This window comes from Trachymyrmex cornetzi, unplaced genomic scaffold (assembly GCF_001594075.2).
Source record: "Trachymyrmex cornetzi isolate Tcor2-1 unplaced genomic scaffold, Tcor1.1 scaffold15, whole genome shotgun sequence".
NCBI lineage: Eukaryota > Metazoa > Arthropoda > Insecta > Hymenoptera > Formicidae > Trachymyrmex > Trachymyrmex cornetzi.
In genome coordinates, this window is record NW_017296091.1 from 1,371,939 (window position 1) to 1,397,906 (window position 25,968).

At 35.3% G+C, this 25,968-nt stretch overlaps 1 protein-coding gene across 1 annotated transcript; it reads left to right on the forward strand.

The window, feature by feature from the left end:
* The first annotated feature begins 893 nt into the window (after nucleotides 1–893).
* Nucleotides 894–25,968, forward strand: dome (cytokine receptor domeless). Its single transcript, XM_018502739.1, has 13 exons — nucleotides 894–1,607; nucleotides 15,149–15,783; nucleotides 16,494–16,784; nucleotides 17,706–18,008; nucleotides 18,128–18,285; nucleotides 18,418–18,589; nucleotides 18,758–19,066; nucleotides 19,153–19,301; nucleotides 19,415–20,312; nucleotides 20,619–20,768; nucleotides 21,253–21,343; nucleotides 21,481–21,562; nucleotides 21,679–25,968. Exons 2-13 carry the CDS (start codon nucleotides 15,165–15,167, stop codon nucleotides 23,026–23,028), a joined length of 4,572 nt encoding a protein of 1,523 aa, XP_018358241.1. The 5' UTR covers nucleotides 894–1,607; nucleotides 15,149–15,164; the 3' UTR covers nucleotides 23,029–25,968.

Consider the following 25,968-nt stretch of genomic DNA (forward strand, 5'->3'; position numbering starts at 1 on the left):
ACATTTTACTATTAAAAATCTCGCTTTGCTCCAAATTCTTTACTTTATCCTTTTAATTTTTAAATTAATCGTTTTTGTTTATTAAAGTTAAATTAAAGTTAATCTTACATTGGTGGAACGGGCAGCTCCGAGGGACTCTAATTAAATAATAACAATTACATTCAATTACCATATTCATTCGTATACGACACGCGTCTTATTTTACAGCGGAATAATTTCAGAAGATAAACGGTCTGTTTTCTGTTCCTGCACTAGACTATTCTAGGACTCTCTTTCTCGCTTTAAACAAATATCAAACGTATATCTATCTCACTTTAAATTCCGAAAGAGTACACTAGTTCAGTCACAGAAAACAGACCTAAAGATAACAAGAGAGTAGATGCTGGAGCGTCTCTCCCGCCCTGAGATTCGAAAAAGTTTCTCGATAGAAAACAGGATCGCGATTCCCCGGTCGATACGCGTTTCGAAAGGCGGCGCGGCGGCGCCACCTAACCGTGGATTCGCGCAGGTTCGCGGGTTCCGAGAACGCATCACGCTTGACGTCTCAACGTGACGTCAGTCGTTGATCGGCACGCCAACGGCACTCGACGGATACGTGAATCGCGAAGACTCGCGGGTACGAAACACGGTGCGTCACGACGATCTGTTCGAACCGCGGCGCGTGGAAGCGACGTCGTAAACGTGGGAAGGCGGGAACGTGGAGTCTCGGTGGAGGTGAAGGTACCGCGTGAAGAATCCCGGAGGCTCGGCAAAGGGTCGTCGGCGGCGCGGCAAAGTGATCCGGACGCGCCGCCCCGGCGCGCGCGCGCGGAGGACAGGGGGTGGCAGGCGAAGAAGAGGAGAAAGAGGAGGAGGAGGAGGGGGGAGTACGATCCTCCGTCCCGTGTACGACGCCATCTTCGCATTGTGCGCTCGCCGTCGCGGACGCCGTCAGGTTGACGGCACTGGTGCGATTGATCGCGCGCATACGTCGTACGTCGCTTGTGCTCCGTATACGCGCGTGCGTGCTCACGCACGCGCACACACGTACACGCGTGTTTTTATCCGAAATACGTGTGTATCACGTTGGTGGGTCTGTCTCCCACGAACGGACGGACGGGAGTCCCTGGTCACCCTACGCGAATGTAAACAGAGAGTCCTCCGTCACGCCGGATATCATGTGCGACACGGATGAGATCGGCGGCGCGGCCGCGGAGCCGTCCGCTTTGAGCTGAGCGAAGTGAAGTTGTAGGTTGTAAGCACGCGCGTGTTGGTGTGCGCGTTCCTCGACCCGGGTCGGCCGCTGTACAGAGTGGTGTGCGTGCGGGATTACCGTGAAGTGGGAACGGCAGGCCGACCGTCGGCGACCGTCGCTCCGGGCTCGCCCCGTTGCGTGTACACGGCGTCTCTCTCTCTCCTTCCCGTCTTCCTTCTCCCGAGTCTCTCTCTCTCTCTCTTGCTCGCTCGCTTCGTCGCACCGTTTCTCTCCCTCCCGCACGCCTGGTCGCCTAGGATATTCCCGATACCTGAGACGGGTTCGCGTGTGCGCGAACCACGTACGGTTCTACGTTGGCTCCGTTGCAATGAGAGACCTCGACAGGAAACTCGCGGACGGAGCTGTACTCAGGGTGAGTTATTCGTCTCGCACTCTGCGAGAGAGTTTTTTTCGCGATTGCGTATCGCGCTGCGAGGAAGACGAGAACGGCTAGGCATCGCCGACCACGTCTCCCCGTTCTGTTTACTCTGTCGTCGCTTGTGCTCGTGTTCGTTGCCAACTTTTCGCGTTTTAACACGTATCACAACCGTCGCGTCTCTGCTTTCCATCGCGAAACGTATACGCGTTTTCGCCTCTTTCGTCTGTTCATATACGCGTTATATCTGTTTTTATAGCTCAACTAGCTCGCGCGTTTGCTCTTTCAACTTGAAAGAGTTTCTTCTTTTTACCTGACTTCTTCCACGGTTCGGCGTTTTTCTCTTTTTCTCTCCAATGCGGAGAAAAAGGAAGAGAGATGAACTGTGTAAGTTCAACTAAAAAAAATTGGCCCTAAGCGAAATGGGTATATTCTATGCAGCAGAAATTCGTTCCAATGATATTGCAGTAATATTGCAACGTTTTAACTATACTGCAAACGTTGCAATAAGTCTTTTAAATGAACTTTTTGTATAACTCATCTTTTCTCTTTTTATCTCCAACGTGAAAAAAGGAGAAAAAATGAACTATGCAAAAAATTTAGCTGGAAGGAACAAGCTTAAAATTAAATGAATATATTCCATACAACATAAATTGTTTCAGTAAAGATATGTTTTTTTTTTTTGTTGAATTTCTCGCACAGTTCATCCTTTTTCTTTTTTTTTCTCTTCAACATGAACATAAAAGAATGAAAAATGATCTGTGAAGAAGATCAGTAAAAAAGAACCAGGGCCTCTATTCTTGAAAAGAAATGTATACGAAAGTCTAGAGAAATACTACAGTATACGTCACGTACACTATAATATTTTCTTAGCTTTTCGTATACATTTCTTTTCAAGAATAAAAAGCCAGGCCTAATATTGCTGCAAGCTTTTGTGCATTCTGTATGTGTAAAATGTTCAATTGACAAAAGCGAAAAGAAAAGCAGTCCAGGGTAGCAATCATGCGTAACTTTTTCCCTAAGGTCGAAACGTAAAAGGTAAATCTTTTTTCGCACTGAAAGTGATGGAGAAATTTTTCACTCTTCACGTTTCCGCCCTAAGAAAAAAAAAGTTATGGTCGCTGCTCAGTGCAGCAATAAAAAAACAAACCTGTTGTCTTGCTCCGTCGCAAATTTGTAAACATCACGTTTCAGAGAGCCTGTTTCTATCACTGTAGATTAACTTTAATCTTAGTTTAACTTTGTATCTTTTCCTAGTTCTAAGAATCGAAGAATAAAAGGGAGTAAATTAAACCGATATTATGGTTAATTTACATTGGTAGAAATGGGGAGAGATGTTCGCACTTCTTTTTTTCATTCTTGCGTGATAAACGATCTGTGGTTTTCCGAGTGCGGGCAAGATACATGCTGAGAGACCGGATCCGGTAGCGAGATTTTTCCTCGCAGGTAGCGACGGTTATTGTTATAGAATAGACGAGACGGAGTTTTTCCGACCCGGAGGGATCTCTTCCCAATGGATATCCGCGCAACAGTCGTAGGCTACACGGCTACTGAATCCCTTCCTTTCCTTCCTGAAGGTTCACGTGTTGTACGTGTTTCTTACGCGGTTGCGTTCGTGTGCGTGACTCGGTCGAGCGAGGCATGCTCTCTCTCTCTCTCTCTCTCTCTCTCTCTCTCTCTCTCTCTCTCTCTCAGTCTCTTGTTTCTCCTTCGCTTGCTCCGCTCGTTCGCTCGCTTGTAAATCGAAATCCGAGGTGCTTTTCGAGCCGCATGTTTGTCGCTCGTAAAATGCCCCACCGAGCCCGAAGGCAGAAGCAGGATGGCATACTGCTGTTTGTCTCAGGTTCGCGAACCTAAACCGACGAAGTCTTAACGTATACAATCGGTAGGTGGATAGGCAGGCAAAAGGCAGATAGGCTTTTCGTCTCGTTTTGCGGTTTAACGCGTCCGCATATTTATTCCTAATGTAAATTGAGAAACAACATCGATTTTCGGAATTCATATGTTACACAGTCATGCTTGTTTTTGCAGTATTTTCCTCCTTTCTCTCCTCCATTCTGAAATTCAAAGTGCACTTTGTTCCGTTTTAGCAGCGAGACCCATAATAGAGTACAACTGTAAAAGGAGGAGCAAGGCCCTCTCTCTTTAGAAAAAAAAAGACGTTAACATTCCCGTTTTGACGAATATACTCAGTACATTTATATGATAATACTATAAAGTATAGAAAATGTTGTATTTATGAAATATATAGAAAAAGACACATGAGATGTATGTGAAATATATAACTTAAATTTAATTAATTAATTGATTAATTTTAATTATTTTTTATTATCTCGTCTGGATTTACACGACAAGTTTCTAGCTATAATAATCGAATTGTGTTTTTTCTTCAAAATAAAAAAAATATAGGTACGTAGATTTATACATGTTACGTTAAAAAATTAAATATAAAAGAATATACAGGGCAAGTTTATATGTTGCTTTAGAAACATTAAAAATATGAAGTATGAGCAATATTGTATCTATAATATTTGCGTGTGTTTACTACCTGAAGAAAAAATCTAAAGATCTAAAAAATCTAGGGGTCAGGAGATTTCTTTTTTACCTTTGAAAATGCAGGATTTTTATGGGATTTTATCGGGACTCACGAAAATTTGTGTAATTTAATTTTTTTATTTAAATTTTGTCTGTTTCTGAAAACATTGTTTTTTTAATCATCTTTTTTATAATACAAAATGTTACAATCAACAATAAGTATGATATACACATTCGCGTGTACTTATGTTTCTATTCTTGTGTATCTCATTTTTATAAAAAAAAAACAAAATAGCAATGAAAAACAATATACATTACATGAGTCTTTCTTATACTATAGGTACTATAATATGCTGGATTTCGTGGTTTTACAATTGTAAAAAATAATAAATATATTCTCATGAAATAGCTGGTTTCCATTAATCTTCAATATATAATTTATTTGCATTGCTAACATTTTAATTAAGGTCAAAGTTAGATTAAAAAATTCTCTATTCTCTTACTTGGAATTTTGAACAAAAATATCTGGAAAATTCAAGAATTTTCTGCGAATTTTTTACAAGTTTCAGTGAACACCCTGATTCGTCTTTATTAAAATTGTCGACGTCCTGGTTCTTTCTTTTTTTTTACTACCTGATTTTTATCACCTTTCAAGGATTACTGATCAGAAATGTAATCTATTGTAATGCACATTTTACACATTCTTTTTAGTATTGTTTTCTTTTGTTATCCTTATTAAAGCATTGCCCACCCAAAAATGACCCCGACTGTGCGCATTTCTCGGAAATGCTTTTAAAGACATCAATATTACAAAAAAAAAAAATTAAGAAAATAATTAGCTGTCAGTAATTTAGTGATGCAAAATATCTCATATAGAAAAAGTTCTGAGATTTAACTTCCCAGAAAAAACTATGAATTTCGACTTTACTATGATTTATTTCTAGATTAGTCAACGAAACAGTTAATTTTATAATATAACTATTTGTAAAATATATATCGTAATATATATTTTCAATATAATTGACGGTTTCCAAAGTCTATAAAATTTAGCGTATTTTTCCAATTTATATGTTGGGTATTTATTCATTAAAGGGCAGTTCAACGTTAAATGCGCTTTCTACTTGGAGCAACAACTAATTCCAGACTTGACCATTTAATAACCAGCATTTAATTTTGCAATTTGTTAGAATTTACTTAGCGCTGGTGTGGGACTGATATTAATGAAGGTAAATTTGTGAGAATTAGGCATATTGGAGAGGTGTATAACATTTTGTGGATGCTATTGCTGCTAAGTACCTCCCACTTTATCATGCTTCACATTTTTGTAAAATTTTCTGTATTATATCAGCATTGATAATGAAACTCATAAAATGTCGAAAGATATAATGAGTACACAAAGATTTGAAAAATATTGGAGGGATGATTCTTCCATTTTTTCCTTTCATTTTTCCCATCCTATTTTTCTAATGTGGAACGCTTTTCATTTGCTATCTTCCATCCCCACCACCATCGGAGATCCTCAACGTTCGAGTCTATTGTGTACGAAAACTATTGTCCTGGTACTTCTTGTTACAGTCTTCGCGCGGTTTACAGATCGTTAGTTTCAGTCTTTAGAAATTCTTTAGTCTCATTTCTGCTTGCAAGTTTATAGGATGTCGAATACTAACTGCAGTTTAGACATTCATGGTGAGAATATAATTATAGTAATAATACATATAATTAAATTCTGTATAGAATGATAAATTCTTTATACCATACAAGTTTTTGTCCGTCACTATAGTATATACTTCTGTGAACAAATATCGGTTGCTACCATAAAATGATTTACGTCTTCGAGGTGTAATCAAAATTTAGTTAGGAAGTTAGAAATTTATTTAAATAATTTTATTCTTATTACAAAATTTAAACGTTCTCTCTCAAAATTTTATATTCACCCATCAACCTACTTATATACGTTCTTCACTGTCTCTTTTGCCTCTTATGTATTTTACAAGCTCATTTAGGTACTTCACTTGCATTACATTTACAATTCCTACGAAAGGAATAAAGATTTAAAATCATAATTATATTATTAGATATAATTCTCTTTTTGAATTTTTATCATTCCCTTTTTTCATTTCTATCATGAAAATATTTTGAATTCGCAACGGTTCTCATGTTCCTTTGTCTCTCATGGAATTACAAAAACATATTTTGCAAACATGAGAGACAAAGAAAAATACGGTCGATTCGTCGGTTATAACTAAAAAATCACTTTCTGTTATTATTTGTTGATCGTCAATCGACAATGGATTCGCGAAAGGTTCAGAATACCTTTAGAAGAGATCAGATGCTCCACTAGTCAAACAATAGCACATTCGTTAATTATATATAGATCGCAAAGTTTAGTCTCGCTTTTAGCGCATCCTGAGTGCAATGCCGTCTCGTCTTTCAGAGATATCTTGAATTATTGCAACCGAAGCTTCGTGCTTTATACGATCAAAGACATCCCTTCAAATCCTGTGATCAAAATGTCGGCTTCGTGTTACGTGCATCCGGTGCAAATATCGCAGATTACTCGTTTCCATCGTTCTCTATACATATGTAAATGTCCGTTACCGTTAATCTGTGTTATATTTTTATTTCGTTAAAGACATTGACTTTATCTTACCGATCGATCTCACGTTCATTTTTCATTTAACTGTCTTATTATCGTTATCTAGATTTACGCTGCAAGTTGCAAGTTCTAACGGCTGAATTGTGTGCTCTTGTGTGATTAAATATAAGATAAAAATAAGAAAAAAACATATATGCCAATATTATCGTACTCTGTCAGCAAACAAATTAATAGCAATCTGTTTACTTTTGTTTTTATTTCTATTTTTTGCTGTATATTTAATTATAAATCGTTTAAATTAATAATTTTTTAAATGAATAAAAAATGAAAAGCTATGTAAAAAGTGCTTCCATTCCAAAGGGTTCGTTTGAGCCATTCTAGCAATATGCTCGGCTCCATGAAAAACCTGCGTATTGTCTTTAAACTGACGTATTCTTCATACTTATCTGTGCAACTATCTACGACGCATTAGCTCTAGGATTTTTTTTCACTATGTTTACAACTTTCCTTTCTTTCCTAACACTTATTTAAATTTGCATAAGCGATCATTTCGTATATTTTTTAAACTTTTTTTTCATCTTTTTTGATAAGACTTTACGAAAGAATTTTTTATTTCTGAATTAAACTTATTTATATGTAAATTTAATATAATTTTTTAAAATGTCATTCCTTCGCTTTTTTCGCTCTATTTTGTAGCTACATACAATTATTTTTTGTAGAATTTACAAAATTCTAAATAAAAAATGAATCTTGGATTTTTCTATTGCATCTCTTTGTTTAACAAAAGGCGGTGTATTTTGTTGCCAATAAGATACTCATCAGTTTTATGCCAATTATTTTGTCTCAAAATAATTTTGTTCATGAAACGTTTTTAAAAGCCGTTTTTATTTTTTTAATTTAAATTTATATTAATTTTTACAACTTTTATAACATATAATTAAATATAAAAAAATAAAGGTTTTTACAAAAATTAACATTTTAATTACCATTTTCTTCAAAAATATAATAAAGACACTAAATTTAAAAAAGGCTAATGAGAATAAGGGCGCAGTTAACCTTTTTTAAATTTAGTATTATTTTCGAGAGTCCTTAGAGTTTGTATATAATAAAGATTTTATATATAGTAGTATCTGCGTAATACCATTATTCTTATCCATTATTATTGTGCATTTAGATAAAAATACAGAATTTCCGGGAGTACATAGATATTCGCAATATGGAGCATCGCGCTCGTTTTCGGAATCTGGTGCACAAGAGTGTTTGTTTCGGTATAATTATATTGTGTATACTTATATATTATATTATATTACATGTTATATAACATTATGATAAAATATATATATAGCCCAATTTTTTTTCTATCTATACAGAGATCACACATCGCGCTTTCGAATTTCCTTATCTTACAATATTCGCGCAAATCGTCGAAGCATCGTTATTTAATATCTCAACGTATCAAAGAAAAGATGATATTATTGAAATTAATTCATTACTTGGAGCAGTGATTCTTCTTAAAATCTCTCGAAATCGTTTGCGAACAAATACCGCGTTGAACGAGTCGTCCGATTCTGACGAATCAGTCAGATAATCAGAAAAGCGATATCGTTATAATAAATAATCATTTTTTGCTAAATGCTGGCAACTTTATTACAATTTCAATAACTAATTAATTTCAATAACTAACATCCCGTTACCAGAAAGGTAAAGGTTTCATTCGAGCGGCATAGCTTTACGGTATATAACTTACAATTAATGATATGGCTTCATATACCGGAGATCGAATTTTTAATCAGTAATGATCGACGAGCGATACTTACTCTTGAGATTTCAAAGGGAATGTTAAAGTATCGGAGAACCATTGAAAGCAGGATTTGCGAACCGATATGTCGGCGATTTACAAAATGCCAATATAAATGTCTTCGAACATTACAAGATTGCATTGCAATAACAGCATCAATGTTATTTAATTGTTGTGTGTTCTTTGGATTCATATAGAATTTTACTTAGTAGAAAGTTAATTAACTAAATAATAAGAATCAATGCAAGTCTGATTATTAATTGCTCTTTTATTAGTTTTGATTAAAAATAAATAAATGAGTTCAGAGGTATTAAAAAAATATTTTATAATAAAAGTATTTTCAAGAGTTTCATTTAACGAATTTTATTTTATTATAGTTTTTAAAAATGGAGATGGACCCACGACGTTAAAAGTGTTACATTTTTTTTCACAATAGTAGTTAAGAGTTAAACCACACGCGCAGAAAAATATATAGATACTCGTAAAGATTGATCTGCCGCAAGTGGAACGGTATCGCATAATCTGGTTCGCTGAAGAAAAAAAGTTGATGCAGGCAAACAACGTCGATAACGATACGCTTGCAAAGGAGGATATCGTTCTCGTCGGTTGGCGATACTTTGGTTGCGTTGTGCAGAAAAAACCATTTACTGTGATTCTTTTATTCACGTGATTGTTGCCTTTAATTCTTCGCTGAATCTAAGTGTGTAGGAACCAATCATATTAAAAAATCTCTAAGCCCTCACTGATCAGTTTTCTTTGCCTCTAGAGCTCTAGATTTACAAAAGCATTGTTTTTTATTTGACATATGTTGACAACCGTTTTTCTTATCGGTTGCTTTTCCTATTTTGACTGCTATTTTTTATATAAAATATTAAAAGATGTAATCCACTCGATATTGCAAACACAAAAACTAAAAAGATAAGTCAAAAAACGAGCAAAGAATGATATTAATTTAAAATAGTATAATATTTCACATTACTTTATACAAATTAATATTCGATGTTATAAAGATATGGAACGTTTCGACTATACTAAGTCTATCAGCCAATTGAGAAATAACAAAATTTTTAATTAGTACATAATGTTTAAACGTTGGATGAACTTTAAATTAAATATGTTATTAAATGTATTAATTTAAAATTTTGTTATTTCAATTGGCTGATGAAAACTTAGTATAATCGAAACGTTCCATGGTATCTTTATAAAATCGAATATTAATTTGTGTGAAGTAATGTGAAATATTATACTATTTTAAATTAAGACTTTTCTTTGCTCGTTTTTTGACTTACCTACTTTTTAATTTTTGCTATTTTTTTATCTAATTAATCTATCGTTCAATAAGCGCTCAGTAACTCTTTGATATAATGTTTATTAGGTTAAACAACTCAATAATGAACACCATTTGCACTATTCTTGTAAATATTGCCGATATTCATATAAGTAGATTTTCATTTTAATACCGTCTTAAGTATAATCCTTTCGATTGGAGACTGTACTTAAGACAATATTAAACGCGAAGTTAAATGTGAAAAAAACAATCGATTATAATTGGTCAATTTCTTACGGTTTAAGACTTAAACTTAGGTAATCGCTTATTGTATAGAAAACTTCTAAGAATCGACTATGAGTGCCAGCTATAGAACTCTATTTGCCTCGTCGTGGCATGGACCAGTGACGAAAAGTGGAATCCCGCGAACGCCCTCTTCGCCTTCTCGGGCGGCTTTTTTTCTTTTTTTAGAGGAATTTGTCATTCCGCGAGCGCTCGCGCGGGGATATAAATACACGGCGGCAGGGCGGTCGTGCGTGCTTGCTTTCCTCGGAAAGCGTCCGCGCGAGGTCCGCCGAGCCGGACGCCACTCTCCGCGTCTCTTAATCCGATTTGCGCTATTTGCGAAATGTATGTACGATGGCCGATGCATCTCGCGCGTTTTCCAAGAACACCGACTTCCGGAGGAAAACTTGTCTTTCGTTTTATAATCCATCTTTCAGCGACATATCTTGCACGGTCGACGTGTGACGATGACGACGCGGCGCCTCGACTGCGGTGGAGATCTTCAAGTAAGAAATTGGACACCGTTTAGGCAACTTCTAATTGTTCGGAATATATTTCAGGACCTGCTTAACTTTCCGCACATTGCATCTTTTGTGACCCAGAAGAAAACTCATATTTCTTGGCACAAACTCCAATCTGTATTAAATAAAGGTTTCAACATTTGTGAATTAAATAACTATTGGCAATGTAACAGGAATGTTGAAAAGTAAGCCTGAATTTTTTTCTAGATTTTTTTAAACGCCTAGAACAGTAAAAAAATTTGAGCTGGATAAAAAAGATTCAGGTCTTGCTAACTTGTTTTTCATCTCTTTCCAATTCTAAAATTGGAAAGGGATAATGAATAAGTCGAACCTCGATTAAGAGTTAATCGTGAGTTGTGAAACTGGGACTCAGAGTGCCTACGGAGTAGATAAGTAAAAATATCTCTTCTCTTATGCTTAATCGATCTTATTCTATCTTAAGCAGGTCCCGAAAAATATGGTCGACACCAAACGTATGGTGTGTCCAGTTTGTTACTTGAGGATCTCTAGACCGCGGGAAGCCCCGCGACCGAATAAGTTCGATAAAATTGTATGTTCTTGATACACGCGACGGCCGTGCCTCTTATCACATCGGCTTAAGTTCACGAAAGATGTGGTATTACGTCAATTGACTCGTGGGCTTTGAAAACAGAAACGTAATACGACGTCGTCGGTCACGAAAGTGTCAATAAATTTGACGATAATAAAACTTAATTACAAGAGTACACACAGAGCCTTCCTTATAATTGTCTTATCAACGTTCTCCCTACTCGCTACCGCGTTACGTACATGCGACCGATCGTTTATGAGAATCGTTATACGATGATAAGAAATAAGTACTACAACATCGCAATTTTGCATCGCAATCGGTCTAAAAATTATTGTCGTGATCCAATAAAGAGAATAATTTGTTTTAAATAATTAATTAAGCAGAGATAATTTTTCGTTTAATTTTTTTCGCCTTTCCCCTGAGAAAGAAAAATGGTTCATTTGACTAAATTAATTTAATTCGTTTCTTTATTTCTTTCATTGAATAATGTTATGTATTTAAATCAAACTAAACAATTTTACTTCTCAGTATATTTTAAGATGTTGAAATATTTTCAAGTGTATTAAATTTAAGTACCGGTGAAATGCCCGTTCAGTTAAAGCGATTAGTCCAAGCCTTACTGAGAAAATGCCGGTAATTTTTCAAAGTTTAAAAACATCAATAATTAACTGTTAAAGCTGAAACTAGTTTTCAGTAAACGCATTATATTTTTAGATTAAAAAATCGCAACGCTTATTATACGATTCGCAGATTTCTCGCGTTCGTATTGCGACGCGATCGATCGAACGAAGCGCGAACAATACGCGAATACGAGTAGCAGACGAATCGTAATCGCGGTACGACATGATTAAAACGAAGACTCGACTCTCTATCAATTTTCTTTATTATACTGCGATTTGCCCTGCGGCTCAGCGACCGCGAACAGGGCACGGATAAAACCGATCGCGCGAGAGTAGAACGCGAGACGATGTGTGAAGTGGCGGCGATCGATTTATCGGCGTGATAAAGCCGCGCACACACGATTCCGTTCCTCGATTTCGCCTAGCTTCTGAACTCCGCAGATACGACTCCGATGTTGTTTTCGCGACGGCGGGATATCGATCGCCTCTCTTTCTTTTTCTTTTTACATGATTGCCGCTGAATTCCATCGCGAGCACGGAAAAATTGCCGCGCCGAGGCTCATTGCACGCTGAAGGTGCGCACATCGAGAAACGCGCGCGGCCGCGATCTTTTTCCCAGTACAAACCATAAATGCGAAACTCGTCAAAAGGTACTTCCTATCGGTATCAGTTCCGGACCGGTTCCACTTTGTGACATATATTCGGTGTGCCACGACATGACGGTGCACCTGTTTATCGTCGTGGGCGGAACGACCGCGATCGTAATACGGATGTTCAAGGTGCGCGGCACGAAAAAAGTGAGAAATATGTTCTGGAATAAATTTTCATTTCACGTCCCACTCTCTACAAACTCTACAAACATTTTCCATTAAGAGATTAATCTGAGTTACAACACTCTCGTTGTCATACGAATGAAATTTTTCTAATGAAAAATTAATATGGATTACATTTTTGACAAATGAATCTTCTTGATTAAGAGATTAATGTGGATTATGTGAGGAAACGATTTCTTGAAACACTTTTCAAATTTTTTTGTAGTCATATCAAATTATTGAAAAATTGATTTTCACAGAATCGTTTTTGTTTGGCGTATTTAATTTTTCTAGGAAAATTGGAGATTGAATTAAGTAATAATATAACACGATTTATATGTGAAAGTTGATTGATTTTTACAATATTGCGCGGTATGTTTTACTGTAGAATACCTGTAGAAAAAAAATATATTTTGTTTTATGTTAGCAGAAACATTTTCTTTCTTTTTGTGTGTAAAGCTATTATTATTAAGAGATAGAAAAAAACAAAGATTTGGTGTTTGAAAGAAATAACGATGAATTTTCTTGTTACACTCACGTCGATAATAACGTGTTTTAGAGTCATTTGCATGCTTGTGGAAATGTTTCCTATCGCGACGTGTTATGCAATGCACATTATGAATAATTTAGTTTGTGATTAATGATTTCGAACTTGTTTTTTTACATAAAATTCATTTACTCTTTTCGTATATTATTTTTTATCGATAGATTTTTTTAGCAAATTTGGAATGTTCTTTTTAGTGAAAATATGAACAGTTATTGTATTATTTGTTATAGCTTTATAATCTTTAGCATCATATAGATTATATATATAACTTTAATAAATAGATTATATATAACTTTAATAAATAGAAGGTTGTAGTTATAATTTTGTTATAATTGTAATTGATATAATCATAATTCCAATAAGATTCTAAATTAAAATTCCATTTTTATTTCAATATTTGAAATTAGTTGAAAAATATAAATAAAAATTTAATAAATATTTTAAAAAATTTAAAAACATTTTTTTAATTTAATAAATGTTTTTATCTCTCATTAAAACATTATTTATTTATTTATTAAATATCTATATTTAATGATTATTAATATATGATAAATAATAAATAAGTTTTAATGACGAAGATACATTTCAAAATAATTAAAATATATTTTTTTTATTTTTTAAGAATAAATTCTTTTAGATTTTAATCTATGTAAAATAATTTCTGTGAATATATTTATTTCCCTAAGAAAAAAGATTCCTTAAAATAATTCTTACGGATCAGAATAGACAATATATTCACGATCACGCACGTCTTAATTGAAAATGTATTAACTATACAGTTATTATTAAATTCTGTTATTTATTCTATAATAATATTCATGTCTATAAAAATTGCTAAAAATAAAAAATTTACTAAATCTTTATCGGAAATGTTTCGGATTTTTAAATATATGATATAACGGAGCTAAAGTAAGATGAAAATAAAAATCTGATTTCATTGCAAAGTTTTTTTTTATAAAAAAAATATGATGTTTTTTGAATTCAAAATATAAATTTAATAAATAAAAAGTATAAATATTGTTATCATTTTAAGAAGAAATATTTGAAAATGTTAAGAGATATAGGATCTTTAAGAGGTTTTATGCTGAATAATTTCTATTCTTGTCGCTGTTTTCTACAGGGATAGCAAGTATTCTTGACATTTTCAATAATATTTCAACAAAGATAGAAAATATAGAAAACAAATAATAATAGATTATATATATATATATATATATATATATAGACAGTTTATACTGATAATAGTTGTCATTTTTATTAACATAAACACAACAGATTACAGCTATCTTTCCTTGAAGCTCCACGTTTTCTGAACTCCGAATATTTTTTAAAAAATTTCGATCTTTGAAGCTTCCGGTTTTCGGAACATTGGAATACTCAATCTGTAATTATATACATATCTCGGCGAGATTTCTTATATGCAGATATTGATCGTCGCGAGACTGTGTTTACATTATCGCCGCGATACGTGATGAAATATAATAACGACTTATTAGAAGGACACCATTCTCCACGTGTCACGAATTTGCTCATGTATTTTCTTCCCCCTACATTCCTCGTGTGTTTCCTAGACCACTGGTAGTCAGTTGCGTCCTAGCTCGAATACGGTTTACAAGCAACGACTGTCTTCTCTGCTCCCGTTAATTTTTGCCAGCGTAACGAATTCAATAATTACAACATTGTTATTTCAATGTTCAGTGATCCAATTTCTAGAATATATATATATATATATATATATATATATATTAATTATATTAAATATAAAATACATCTAATTATGCGTAGGACATTGCGTGCACGTGCATATTTAACGTAGTTACATGTAAATTCGGCAAAACACACACGAGATAAAACTTGATACGCTTTTAATTAAAGTATAAAATAATGTTTCTAGTCTCATAAAGAAATATGTTAATGTATAGTTGTTTAAGTTAAAATAATAGTTATATGTAGTAATGTTATGTACGATTTTAAGATTTATTTTCATTGAATCTATTTATCTTCCAGTGACGGAAATGCAAAAATGCCTTCAATCGATACCCGATCGATAAGAGTGCCTGGAGAAATGGATCGGTGTCCATCTCACAGACGAGACGCTACGACGAGACATGCTGTATGCCGACCTATGCTGGATGTGTCCAACACATTGAAGTCGTCCCCCGTCGCTTGTCACAGTTTTGCAACATGCTGCGACGTATTTAATGCCTCTAATGACGTCCTGTTCAAAAAGAATCACGTCACAACGTTAGAAAACGAGCCCAATAGTGCGGCTCACCTGTCACAGGACACTTCATTATTTTACAATGCTCGTTCAACTGATCTGTACTTGGCGCAAAAAAAATTTACTTGTCACACTGCCACTTGTAATCATGGACGTGATACAAGTGTAATGAATCACCGAAATCGTCATAGTTCTACGCGAAAGAAGGACGCGATGAGATATTCTCATACAGCGGATCCACTCTCGATAACGAGATACATTCTCGTATTCATCAATCAAATGTTAGGATTAATAACCACCGATTGGATAACGAATTCTTCATGGAGGAGATGGCGAACTTATTTTCCTTTCTTAATTTGCCTACTTTGTGTGACGCAGTGTTCAGCTCGCACTTGCTCAGTTGGATTAAGCACACCGGGATGTAAGTTTCGTCCAAATATATGTTTGCATATAAGTACAATCAAATATACTCGTAAAACACGTTGTACTCTCAAATTTGATATTAACGATTAGTGAATTAGCTGTTTAAACTGATATTTAAATTGGGGTGCTTTTGTTTTCACCATTATACATCCATACTGCATAGGCTACATTTCATTTGCTGCTCACAGCGCTCTTGGAGTTTCATCCTTGTTGTTTATCAGAGACAAAGCGATGCTCATAAGCGCTGTGAGCGTCAAATGGAACGCACCCGTGATGCACATTTCGAGACATATGTATATTCGAATGTAAGTGTTTATAAAACAGAAATAAAGGCCGTTGTCTTCTATTTGTCTCGCATGCGTACCACTGGTGCACTAGGATTATAAATAAAACATATGTCTTATCTCTCCTTTTGGAATTCTGTCGAGCTAAATGTATATATCTATATTTAATACTCGAGCTGTACAGTTCACAACGAAATTATCAACCCCGTTGAAGTGTATTCTCATGATATATCTTTATTTTACTTTTTATAACGTTTATGATGCAAACTCGTATAGCATGTATAAATTTTGATTTAATTATTTAATTTACTTATAAAGTCTTTGCTTATATTCTCATTAATCTATGAATTTTTATAATTGGAGTATCTTGTATTCTCTATCTCAAATAACAAGACTATCATCTTATTCTTAATTCTATTTGTAGGGACTTGGCCACAAGGTGATATTGTTATTCAACATGGTAAACCACTCCAAATGTTCTGTCTGTTGAATCAGACGATCATGGAACTTGACTATCCTAATAAAGATGCGGGAGATCTTCGATTCTTTCGTAATGATCAAGAACTGGAGTCGGAATTCGTCACGGTAATTAATGAAACTACGATAGAGCTGTCCATCAAAACGCCACCGCCCTCCGACGACATGTACAATTGCAAGTTGCGAATGAAAGACAACGACTATGTAGCAGTTTGTCTCAATAAAGTTGTAGTTGGATGTAAGTAATCATACTTATTTTAATTATCTATGTATATTCCATTAAATTATCGAATCTTTAGAATCTTTAGATCTTTTGAGAACTATTAACAAAGAGACAATTTCTCGCGAAAAAATAAGTGGAAATAAACAAAATAAAATTTTTCCATACAAAATCTCATGAAATGATTTTATTCTACATTTTCGTCTTATTTTTTGTCAACTCTTCAGTTGTACTATCAATTCTGAGATATCCGATGTATGTGCTATTCTATTAAAGAAAATACTTTTTATAATCTGAAGAATTTGGGTATCAAGAAACATATACATTTTATTTTTTATAATCATCACACTATTTGAAATATATAGCTATCTACATATCCAATAGAAGTATACATTTATTCTTATCAGTATGACCCGACGATGTTTTGTGGAGACAGTACAGTGCATTGATTCTCTTTTTATTAGTTATGAGTAAATCGTTTGACATGCACATGCGTCTTAGAAATCGTTTTATCATCGACAATAAAGATAACTAGAAAACAGATACTATACAATATAATAAGAGTTAGGCAAGTCACTTCTTCTCTCGTAGAAATTTACTCATTTGAAGAATTAATAATTTAAGTTAAATTTTACAATAAATTATACATTTATATAACATATTTATATCTATTTAATAAACTTTAATTTTAATATGATACATATAAAATGTCCGCAATGTCTTAAAAACGATAGAAATTGAAATTTTTTTTTGTACCGATGTAAACTAATAGGATTGATCGTGATATATAATGTTTATAAACATAATTTCTGATATCTTTTATCAACTACTTAGCGAATATCAAAAACTATATTTGAAAATTATGTATTTTAAAAACCAATACGATTCTTTCTTGTGTGAAATGTTTTATTTTATTTTACTTGTTTTGTTTCACGACAGATCCACCTCAAAAACCCAAACATTTTGACTGTGTCTCCTATAATTGGGAAAGCTTTAATTGTACGTGGGAGCCAGAACACAATTTCGTCAGTACAAAGTACGATTTAATGTTTCAATTACCTGGAAGATTAGGCGCAATGTATTACTGTCCGCTTGCCACGATGGCAGAGAATTCATGCACGTGGGATATATATTCCGATCCAATATATAGGCAACCATATGCATTTTATATTTTCATACTGAAAATATCTAATCCTTTTGGGGAACTCAATTTTACATATCGTGTTCAACATTATCCTAATGGTATGTAAATCTTATATATAGATTATTATTTATTTCTTCGTAAAAATCTTTTGCAATGAGAAATGTACAGTTATCGAATATACTGTATACTTAATATTCAAGGATATTATTGTTTTCAGTTATTCCGGCTAAACCTCACAACCTGACCTTAATAAACAAAACATCGGAAAGTGCACTGTTGCATTGGGAACTTCCCTTCCCGATGGCAACATTTCCAGTTGGTGTTCATCACAAAATTATGTATCAACATCAATGGGATCATGAGAAAGATTGGAAGGTATAATCGTATTGATTCAAGTAATTTTTTACTTTATTAGATAATTTGTTGATATCGCAATTGAAAGAGTTATCAGTTCTGTGATAAATAAAATAACAATCTTGATCAAACTTATTTTCCCTTTGTCTGTAGGTTATCAATATTACGCATCCTAAGAATAGAGAGCAATGGCTTTACAATCTTACCGGATTAGAATACGCTAATACAGTATATGATGTTCGCATTTATTTAAAAAGTTCGACAGCTGTAAGACCGGATCGATGGAGTGAATTTAGTGTTGTTACATTCAGGACGTCACCAAAATGTAAGTAAATTTCTGAATTATGAAGAGAATCTGTTGCTTATTTTTTATTATTTATTTGATTAATACTATAATTGAAATAATGACGTATTGCAAATTTGTGTGTGGCTATAACTAATTAACAGATAATATCTATCTGTTTCTATTAAATTTTCTCTGATTTAACTTTAGTGCCTAGTGCTGCACCGCGAACTGACATCGGTAGTTTCGAAATTACTGAAAATAATGGAAACAGGGACGTATACTTGTACTGGCAAGCGATACCGCAAAACCAAGAAAACGGCAATAATTTTAAGTATCAAATCATTCACGTGGAGGAAAATGGCCAAAAAGTTGCGCTTACACCAAGTGAAACGACTAGGACATATGCCAAATTGAAGGGAATCGCTCTCAACAGTTACCTATTCGAGATCATCTCAACGAACGAGGTCGGAGCTAACAACAGCCGTGCGAGAATATACGTACCAAATCAGAAAGAAAGTAAGTATATTAAGAAGATAAATGTGTCAAGGAAGGACAGAAAGATTCAAGTATACCTAACAATTTGATACATTATTTGTTCTTAGTTCCACATGAACCAATAGCGTTCACGAAAATCGCTTTCGAAAATGGATTGTATGAATTGTCTTGGAAGCCACCGTTCGAAGATCATAACATCAAGAATTACACGATCTTTTGGTGCGACAACGAGCGTGATCGTCCTTATCAGTGTACCGTACGTATCAATACTTTCTTTCACATTATTCGAAGAATATTTTTTTCACATAACAAATAAAAGTGTATTTCACATAAAAGTTTGAACACAGCGTTAAAATGATATGTTTGCAGGGTTACTTGGACTGGGTGCATGTTCCTAAAAATACTATGATCTACAACATAACTGTACCGAATCCGTCCAAGGTATATCAATTTGCAATCTCCGTCAATACTGAGAGAGGTAGCAGCGGCATGATATGGTCGTCATGCACGGTAATTCATAATAAGGTACTCGGAAAAATGAAGTCTGTTTGGATTAATCGCATTGGATCGCACTTTATCGAAGTTGGTTGGAAGCTTGATTGCTCGGATCGCATCGGGATAATTGAAGGATTCAACATTTACTACTGTCCCATAGTATCACCAATGAATGTCAACTGTAACGGTCCTATGTTTAATAGTACCATCAAGGCGGACGCACATACGATACATGGTGTTGTCGATAATCTGAAGCCCTACACTACGTACATGCTGAGTGTCGCGGTGTTAACGAAGAGCGGTGAGGGTCTGCGTAGCGATCCCCTGTATAATACCACGCTGGAAGCTGCGCCCAGCACACCACCGTTAAATGTTAGAATCACTGACTTGTCTAACACGACGATGTTTGTCGCATGGAAAAAGCCGTCGGCAATGAACGGTGTGCTCAGATATTATGAAGTCTACTACAATGATCAAGTCATTAGAGTGGATGATAAAGATCACATTAAACTGACGAGTTTGAAGCCGTATACGAGATATTTTATTAGAGTCTCCGCTTGTACCGTCCAGTGCAGTGAAAAGTCATCGATGATAGATGAGTCTACAAAGATCGGCGTGCCTGGCAAAATCAATATTCCTTTAGTACGCTTTGTAAACTCCAGCCAAGTAATCATTCAGTGGGAGCCACCGCAAGAACCAGCCGGTCCATTAGTGCACATGTATTACGAAATAGAATACGGAAATGGCATGATCCAGAATGTCACGAGAACAGGTGAGACTGTCTTTAATGACACAAAATTGAATTTCTTTCCTTTAATAGAATTTGAGAGAATTTCTGACAAAGTTAAATTAAATATACTATAATAAGAGAAATATTCTTTTCAAATGTAATTCGATTCATTTCTTGAATTATTCTATTTTTTTATTTTATTCATTTCCATTTGAATGATATAGTGATAAATGTAAAATAGTGATAGTTGTGTGAAATGAGAAGTGAAAAGAGAGAGGGTAGAAAAATGAAGATTATAGAACGAATAATACGAAAGCTTAATTTTAATACTATTTGTTCATATTGCAGAAGTGCAATTGCCCATTCCCGACTGCAAGAACGTCGAGCATCGAGAGCAGAAGCACAGGTTCCGGGTTAGGGCTGTTAACACCAATCTTAACGGCGATCTTTTGAAAGGATGCTGGTCCGATTTTGGAGAGGGAAATTGTTATAATAATGGTATTATGATTTATTATCGGTATTACAGAAAGCTAACATATTACGGCTAATTTTATTTTCAATGGACACGTTTGCTTTCTTATAAAATTTATTATGATTTACATATACATTCATGGCATACTAATATTTGTAAGTATAAATGACGATATTTAAATATTGAAAACACTTATTGTTGAACTTTTAATATCTTTTTATAATGAGAAAAGTGGTAATGATGACTACAGTTTTTTTTTTTTTAGATATAAATTACATAACCGGTTTATACAACTCACAAGATCAAGCCGAGCTCTTTCTTCATCTGTTTCTTATTGTTTCAGAAAACATGTTTCCTATAATCTTCAGTATAGTATTAATTTTTTTCCATTATTGTGCGATTTCCTTCACTTTGATTCGACAAATGCAATAGTGTCACACATATACATTTGACGCGGATATTATTAAGCAACTCATTCTGATTAGCGAATGTATATTTCTCATGCAACAGGTTTATCATCCGTCGCACTGGTTGTTATATGGATAGTTGGCGTCGTTAGCTTCGTAGCATGCATCGTGTGCTTCGTGTACATGTTTAAGAGGTAAAGACACTTCTATTTTTCAGCTATTCTCTATGCAAACATAATCATTTACATAAAACTTTCCACAAGAAAAGAATTTCCATTTACAACTATTCTAGTTGTATTCTTCAACACGCTTTGTGTTACTTTTCTTACAGAATGTGGATAAAATGTCGAGCTATGCGAGATGTCGAAGTAAAATTACCGCCTGGACTTGCTCCACCAGATGCTCCAGATACGGTGAGATACCTCTATTTCATGTATCTTTTTTACAATTTGCGGTTATTTATTGAAGCAAATATAACACAACTACAAAAATACAGTACGCTAACATAAGCTCTATTTTGTTTGCGCAGCAACCACTTAAGAAGAGCGAACCACACATACGGCAACCGTCCGCCGATTCGAGCGGTTGTTCGAGCGGCCAAGAGTCCGTTACATCATCACTTACGGCGGAATCCCAGGTTTGTAGCGATAGTGGCACTGAGGTGGATGCAATGCATACGCCGCCCGACAAACTGAAAAGTCAACCTGTCCGCGAATTGACACATCTGCGACAAAGAAGTACTACACGTGTTCCGGCCTCATTATTATCAGACGTCACGCCCTGCTGGGAATCATATGTCAAAGTTGGCAATTCCGGTGAGCCGACTTCTGAAGAGACTATATCGTTAGCGCGGTCCACGCCTAATTTAACAGATAACACGATGTCAAAGAGTTACTCGCCATCGCAACACGCCTGGTCTAGCGCAAACTACATTAGCATGCCGTCCTCTTCAGAGATGTTATTGAGCAATCCGAGTCTTATACCACGGAAGAACACCAATAGCGACGATGACGACAGTAGCAAAGACAGTGACGACAACAATGACGGTAATCATGGCAGCGATAGCAACAATGATAGCGGCGACGACAGTGGTGATGCTTTGATATCGATCAAATTTGAAGATGAATTTGAAAAGGAGAAGCAGAAGCAAACTATCGACGAACTGGACAAAATGCGGTCGATCATCGAGTTGAACAAGAAGCTTTTGGCATCTCATATTAATCCCGAGAAGACGACGATGGCGACGCCATACGTTCAAGCAGGTCTAATAGACGAAATACCAGAATCGCCTTCTAGTATACCTAAACATATACAAGCCAGGAACAGTAATTTGATGTGTGGCACCTTCAAAGTCAAAGATAATCAGAATTTGTGCAAGAAAGAGTATATGTCATTTCCGCCTACCTTTCCCGCCAATACCGGCTTGACTTTAGCGAGTCCAAAATATATCTTTGCATCGATAATTCCTGAGGGGATGCCGGTTATAGAAGCGGATCAAGAATCTTTACAGCAAAAAACGTTCCACGACCCGCACAGTTCTACAACGAGCGGAACTTCGTACAATCTTATGACCTCCGCGCACGAAATACAGCCGCAGGAGCAACAAGAGAAAGTGGCGGAGTCACTCGCGAACGTGACGGAGGACGTCGATGAAGGTAACAATAAAGACAACATTGTGTATCCCACTCCGTCCTGGCAGACGACAGAGGGAAAAGACTTGAACTCTAGTTATATCACTATCGCGAATTTGTCACCTCCCTCAGCAGGACCGTCGTATGTGCGACTCGAGAAGATGCCACCGTCACTGCCGCAGGCAGCGACAAGTCAGTCGGACGAGCAGTACGCAGAGGTGACGGTTGTGCCAAGTACAGTTCAGTGAGGTGAGGAGAGAGATGCACCATCATCTCGTTTTTCTCCTCTTTTTCGCGATGGTGTTCATTGCCACCTTCGTAGACGGACAAAGTAAGTGCTACACTGTAAGATTGTGGTATATACAGCGGTGCATGCAAGAAACTGAGATGTTATACGTTGAATGTAATTGCGACATTCACACGTGAATCGACTGAACTGGGCAGCGATCTTTTACAACCTGGGGAAAGGGGGGAATAAAGTTCGCTTATTAAAATACAAAGAGATTTAAGAGACTTTTCTCATGAAAAGGAATATTTCATACTTGCTTCGAAAATAAGACTGGGTTTGAGCAAAAAGGAAGATCATTGGCTTGAGGTAAAATAAATCGTTGGAGAGAGAGAAATTCACTTCTTATTAAAAGAGCTCTTCAGTGAGTTCTTACGTTTAAAGACGCTTCCTTAAATGACTATTACTGAGAAAAAGTTTTATGCATATAGCATCTGTACAAAAAATAATAGAATATACAGGAAGCGACTCGCAGAGTCTTTAAGGAAATTTCTTAAGGAGACATCTTTTATTTCTCCGCCCAAGCTGATGTCTTCTTGTTTGATTATGCTATATCTGATGCGATATGCATATGTATGCGGCATGATACGTTCGAGCGACGAGAATATCAGATTGACGTTCTCGTTCACCAAAGTATGTACCAGTACTGCGTTACTTTTTTTATATTATATGCGTAATTTCGACGCGATTAGTTAAAATAAGTTAAAATAAGTAAATAGATTATACAAATATGTTACATATATGTATAACGGGCATATATATGTATACATATATATGGTCAGATTGACGGACAGCCTATTGCTGTCGAAAAATAATTAAATTAAGTCCACTTCAGACGATCTATGATACAGAATCAGGCGCAATGTACGAAGGGAATAGGGCTTCTCCCCTCCGAGGAATCTGATACTTTAGGAAATTCGCACTTCCATTTTGCGCGTTTGTTTAACAAATTAATGATGTTTTCGAATGATTTATGATCGCGCGCGATACGTTTTGTTACAATCGTTACAAAGTTCCAAGAAAAGTACGTTATTCTTCCTTTTTTTGCGGAAAAGCAAATCTATATGTACAGCAGGTAAGAAAGAGTGGTAAATGAAATTTTTGTACAAAGTGATTATTTCTTGGAATTTTCAATCGTATCTCTCAATAGATATAATTGGATGTAATAACGAAATGAGAGAGAGAGATTTAACCGAATTATGACTATTGTGAGTCTAATCGAAATTTTTTTTTAAATTTAATATATAATCTCATTTTTTCCCAAAAGATGTAGAGCATAAGTAGAATTTACACAGATAAATTGTTTCAAAATATACACCTTATACAATTTCCTCTTCTACGCTCCTGTATCCGTCAAAATTAAATATAGCGTTATATTTATAATGTTATATAATGTAATATGAAAATATTGGAGAATCACAATGTACATACTAAGAAAAAGATAAAAAAAAACATGAACATACCTAGATACAATGAAATATACGGCAAAATATTATATATGGAACGCGCCAGATTTTTACTCTACATTATAGATCGTCTATAGCTGGTTTTAGTTAGGCATTTTTTCACAGCACAATTTTTCGCTAAATTCTCGTTTAATTGTGAGAAAAATTTTTTTGCCATTTTTGCAGGGGTAAGCAAACTTTTTTAGAGCTACATTTTCTAGATTATTTCTTTATTAATGACACAGAGATATCCTAATTTAATCCTTAGTTAATCGCTTGATTCAACTGATGTAACACAGACTATGAATTCACATTTTTTTATTATATTACTGAATTAGAAATTAATTAAATTAGAGAGGTTTTAAATGACGCTACTCTGGTGTAACACCAAGTAATAGAAAAGAAAAAAAAAAGAAAAAAAATATCATAAACGTACAATTTTTAATTCACGCAGCACACGATTAATTAAGGATTAACGTCGTCTCAGAATGAAAATTCTCGAACGCGCTATTGCGATTATATCGTGTGGAAAGCAAGTGCATACAGATATTCTTCCGAACGATTTTCTCGACGATTTCATCAACGAAAATTTCGCGATCGCAAACATTTCTATTCATCTATGCGCGAAGATTGCTCAAAGAGAGATGAAAGTGACGTACTTGACGAAATTGCTGCGTACAGTTAGAGACAACGAGAAGACGCAAGTTGCGTAGATTTTCTATTTTTCTAATTGTGACTGTTTTGCGAATCCGTCGAAACTTCTTTTTAGCTGCACTTGCACACTTGCGAAAGTTGAGCCGTGCAATTTGTTATTCGTTCACGTAGTTTATTTGATATTTCATTATCACACATATCGATCGCGAATAAAATTGTACGTAGCAAGGTAACGGGCTCTTTTATAATAGCATTACAGTACAATATATAGTAACCGCACACGAGGACAGGGTCAGGGATAATAAAGTAAGATGAGATAAAAAAAACACATGGTGAGCGCACCATGGGTGTCACCAAGTAGCTGGCGAGAAAAAAAAACAGTTCTGAAGTCTCGAACTAGGATGGAAAATTGACTGTGTCATTAACGTATCATGAGGCCTGTTAATATCGTTATGTAAGATAGTCAACGTTGTATTTCATATCTCCGGTTTTAAAACAAAGTAATCGGAGAAAAGGCGCTTTTTTTCGCACTTCGTCACGTTTTCCAATGATGAGATCTTGCTCGACTACGAGAAATCCGTGTAGAGGTGCCTATGCGTCACAATTATCCCGGATCGTGCGCTTTAATTACGTGTAGGTCAGAAGACAATTAAAGTACCTCGCGCAGTATAGAGTTAATTGTGAGTAATGCGCAAGTGACAATTGGCCTCGCAGAACACTCTCACGCTATCACAGCAGCAAGAATATATGTATGCATAATATGCACGTATTTTAAACTAGTCAGATACACCGCCTTCTTCCTA

Coding starts and splice junctions, on each gene's coding strand:
- dome (XM_018502739.1), top strand. CDS start 15,165: ATGCCTTCAATCGATACCCGATCGATAAGAGTGCCTGGAGAAATGGAT. Junction 19,067..19,152: donor CGTACCAAATCAGAAAGAAA/GTAAGTATATTA, acceptor ATTTGTTCTTAG/TTCCACATGAACCAATAGCG. Junction 21,563..21,678: donor CACCAGATGCTCCAGATACG/GTGAGATACCTC, acceptor TTGTTTGCGCAG/CAACCACTTAAGAAGAGCGA.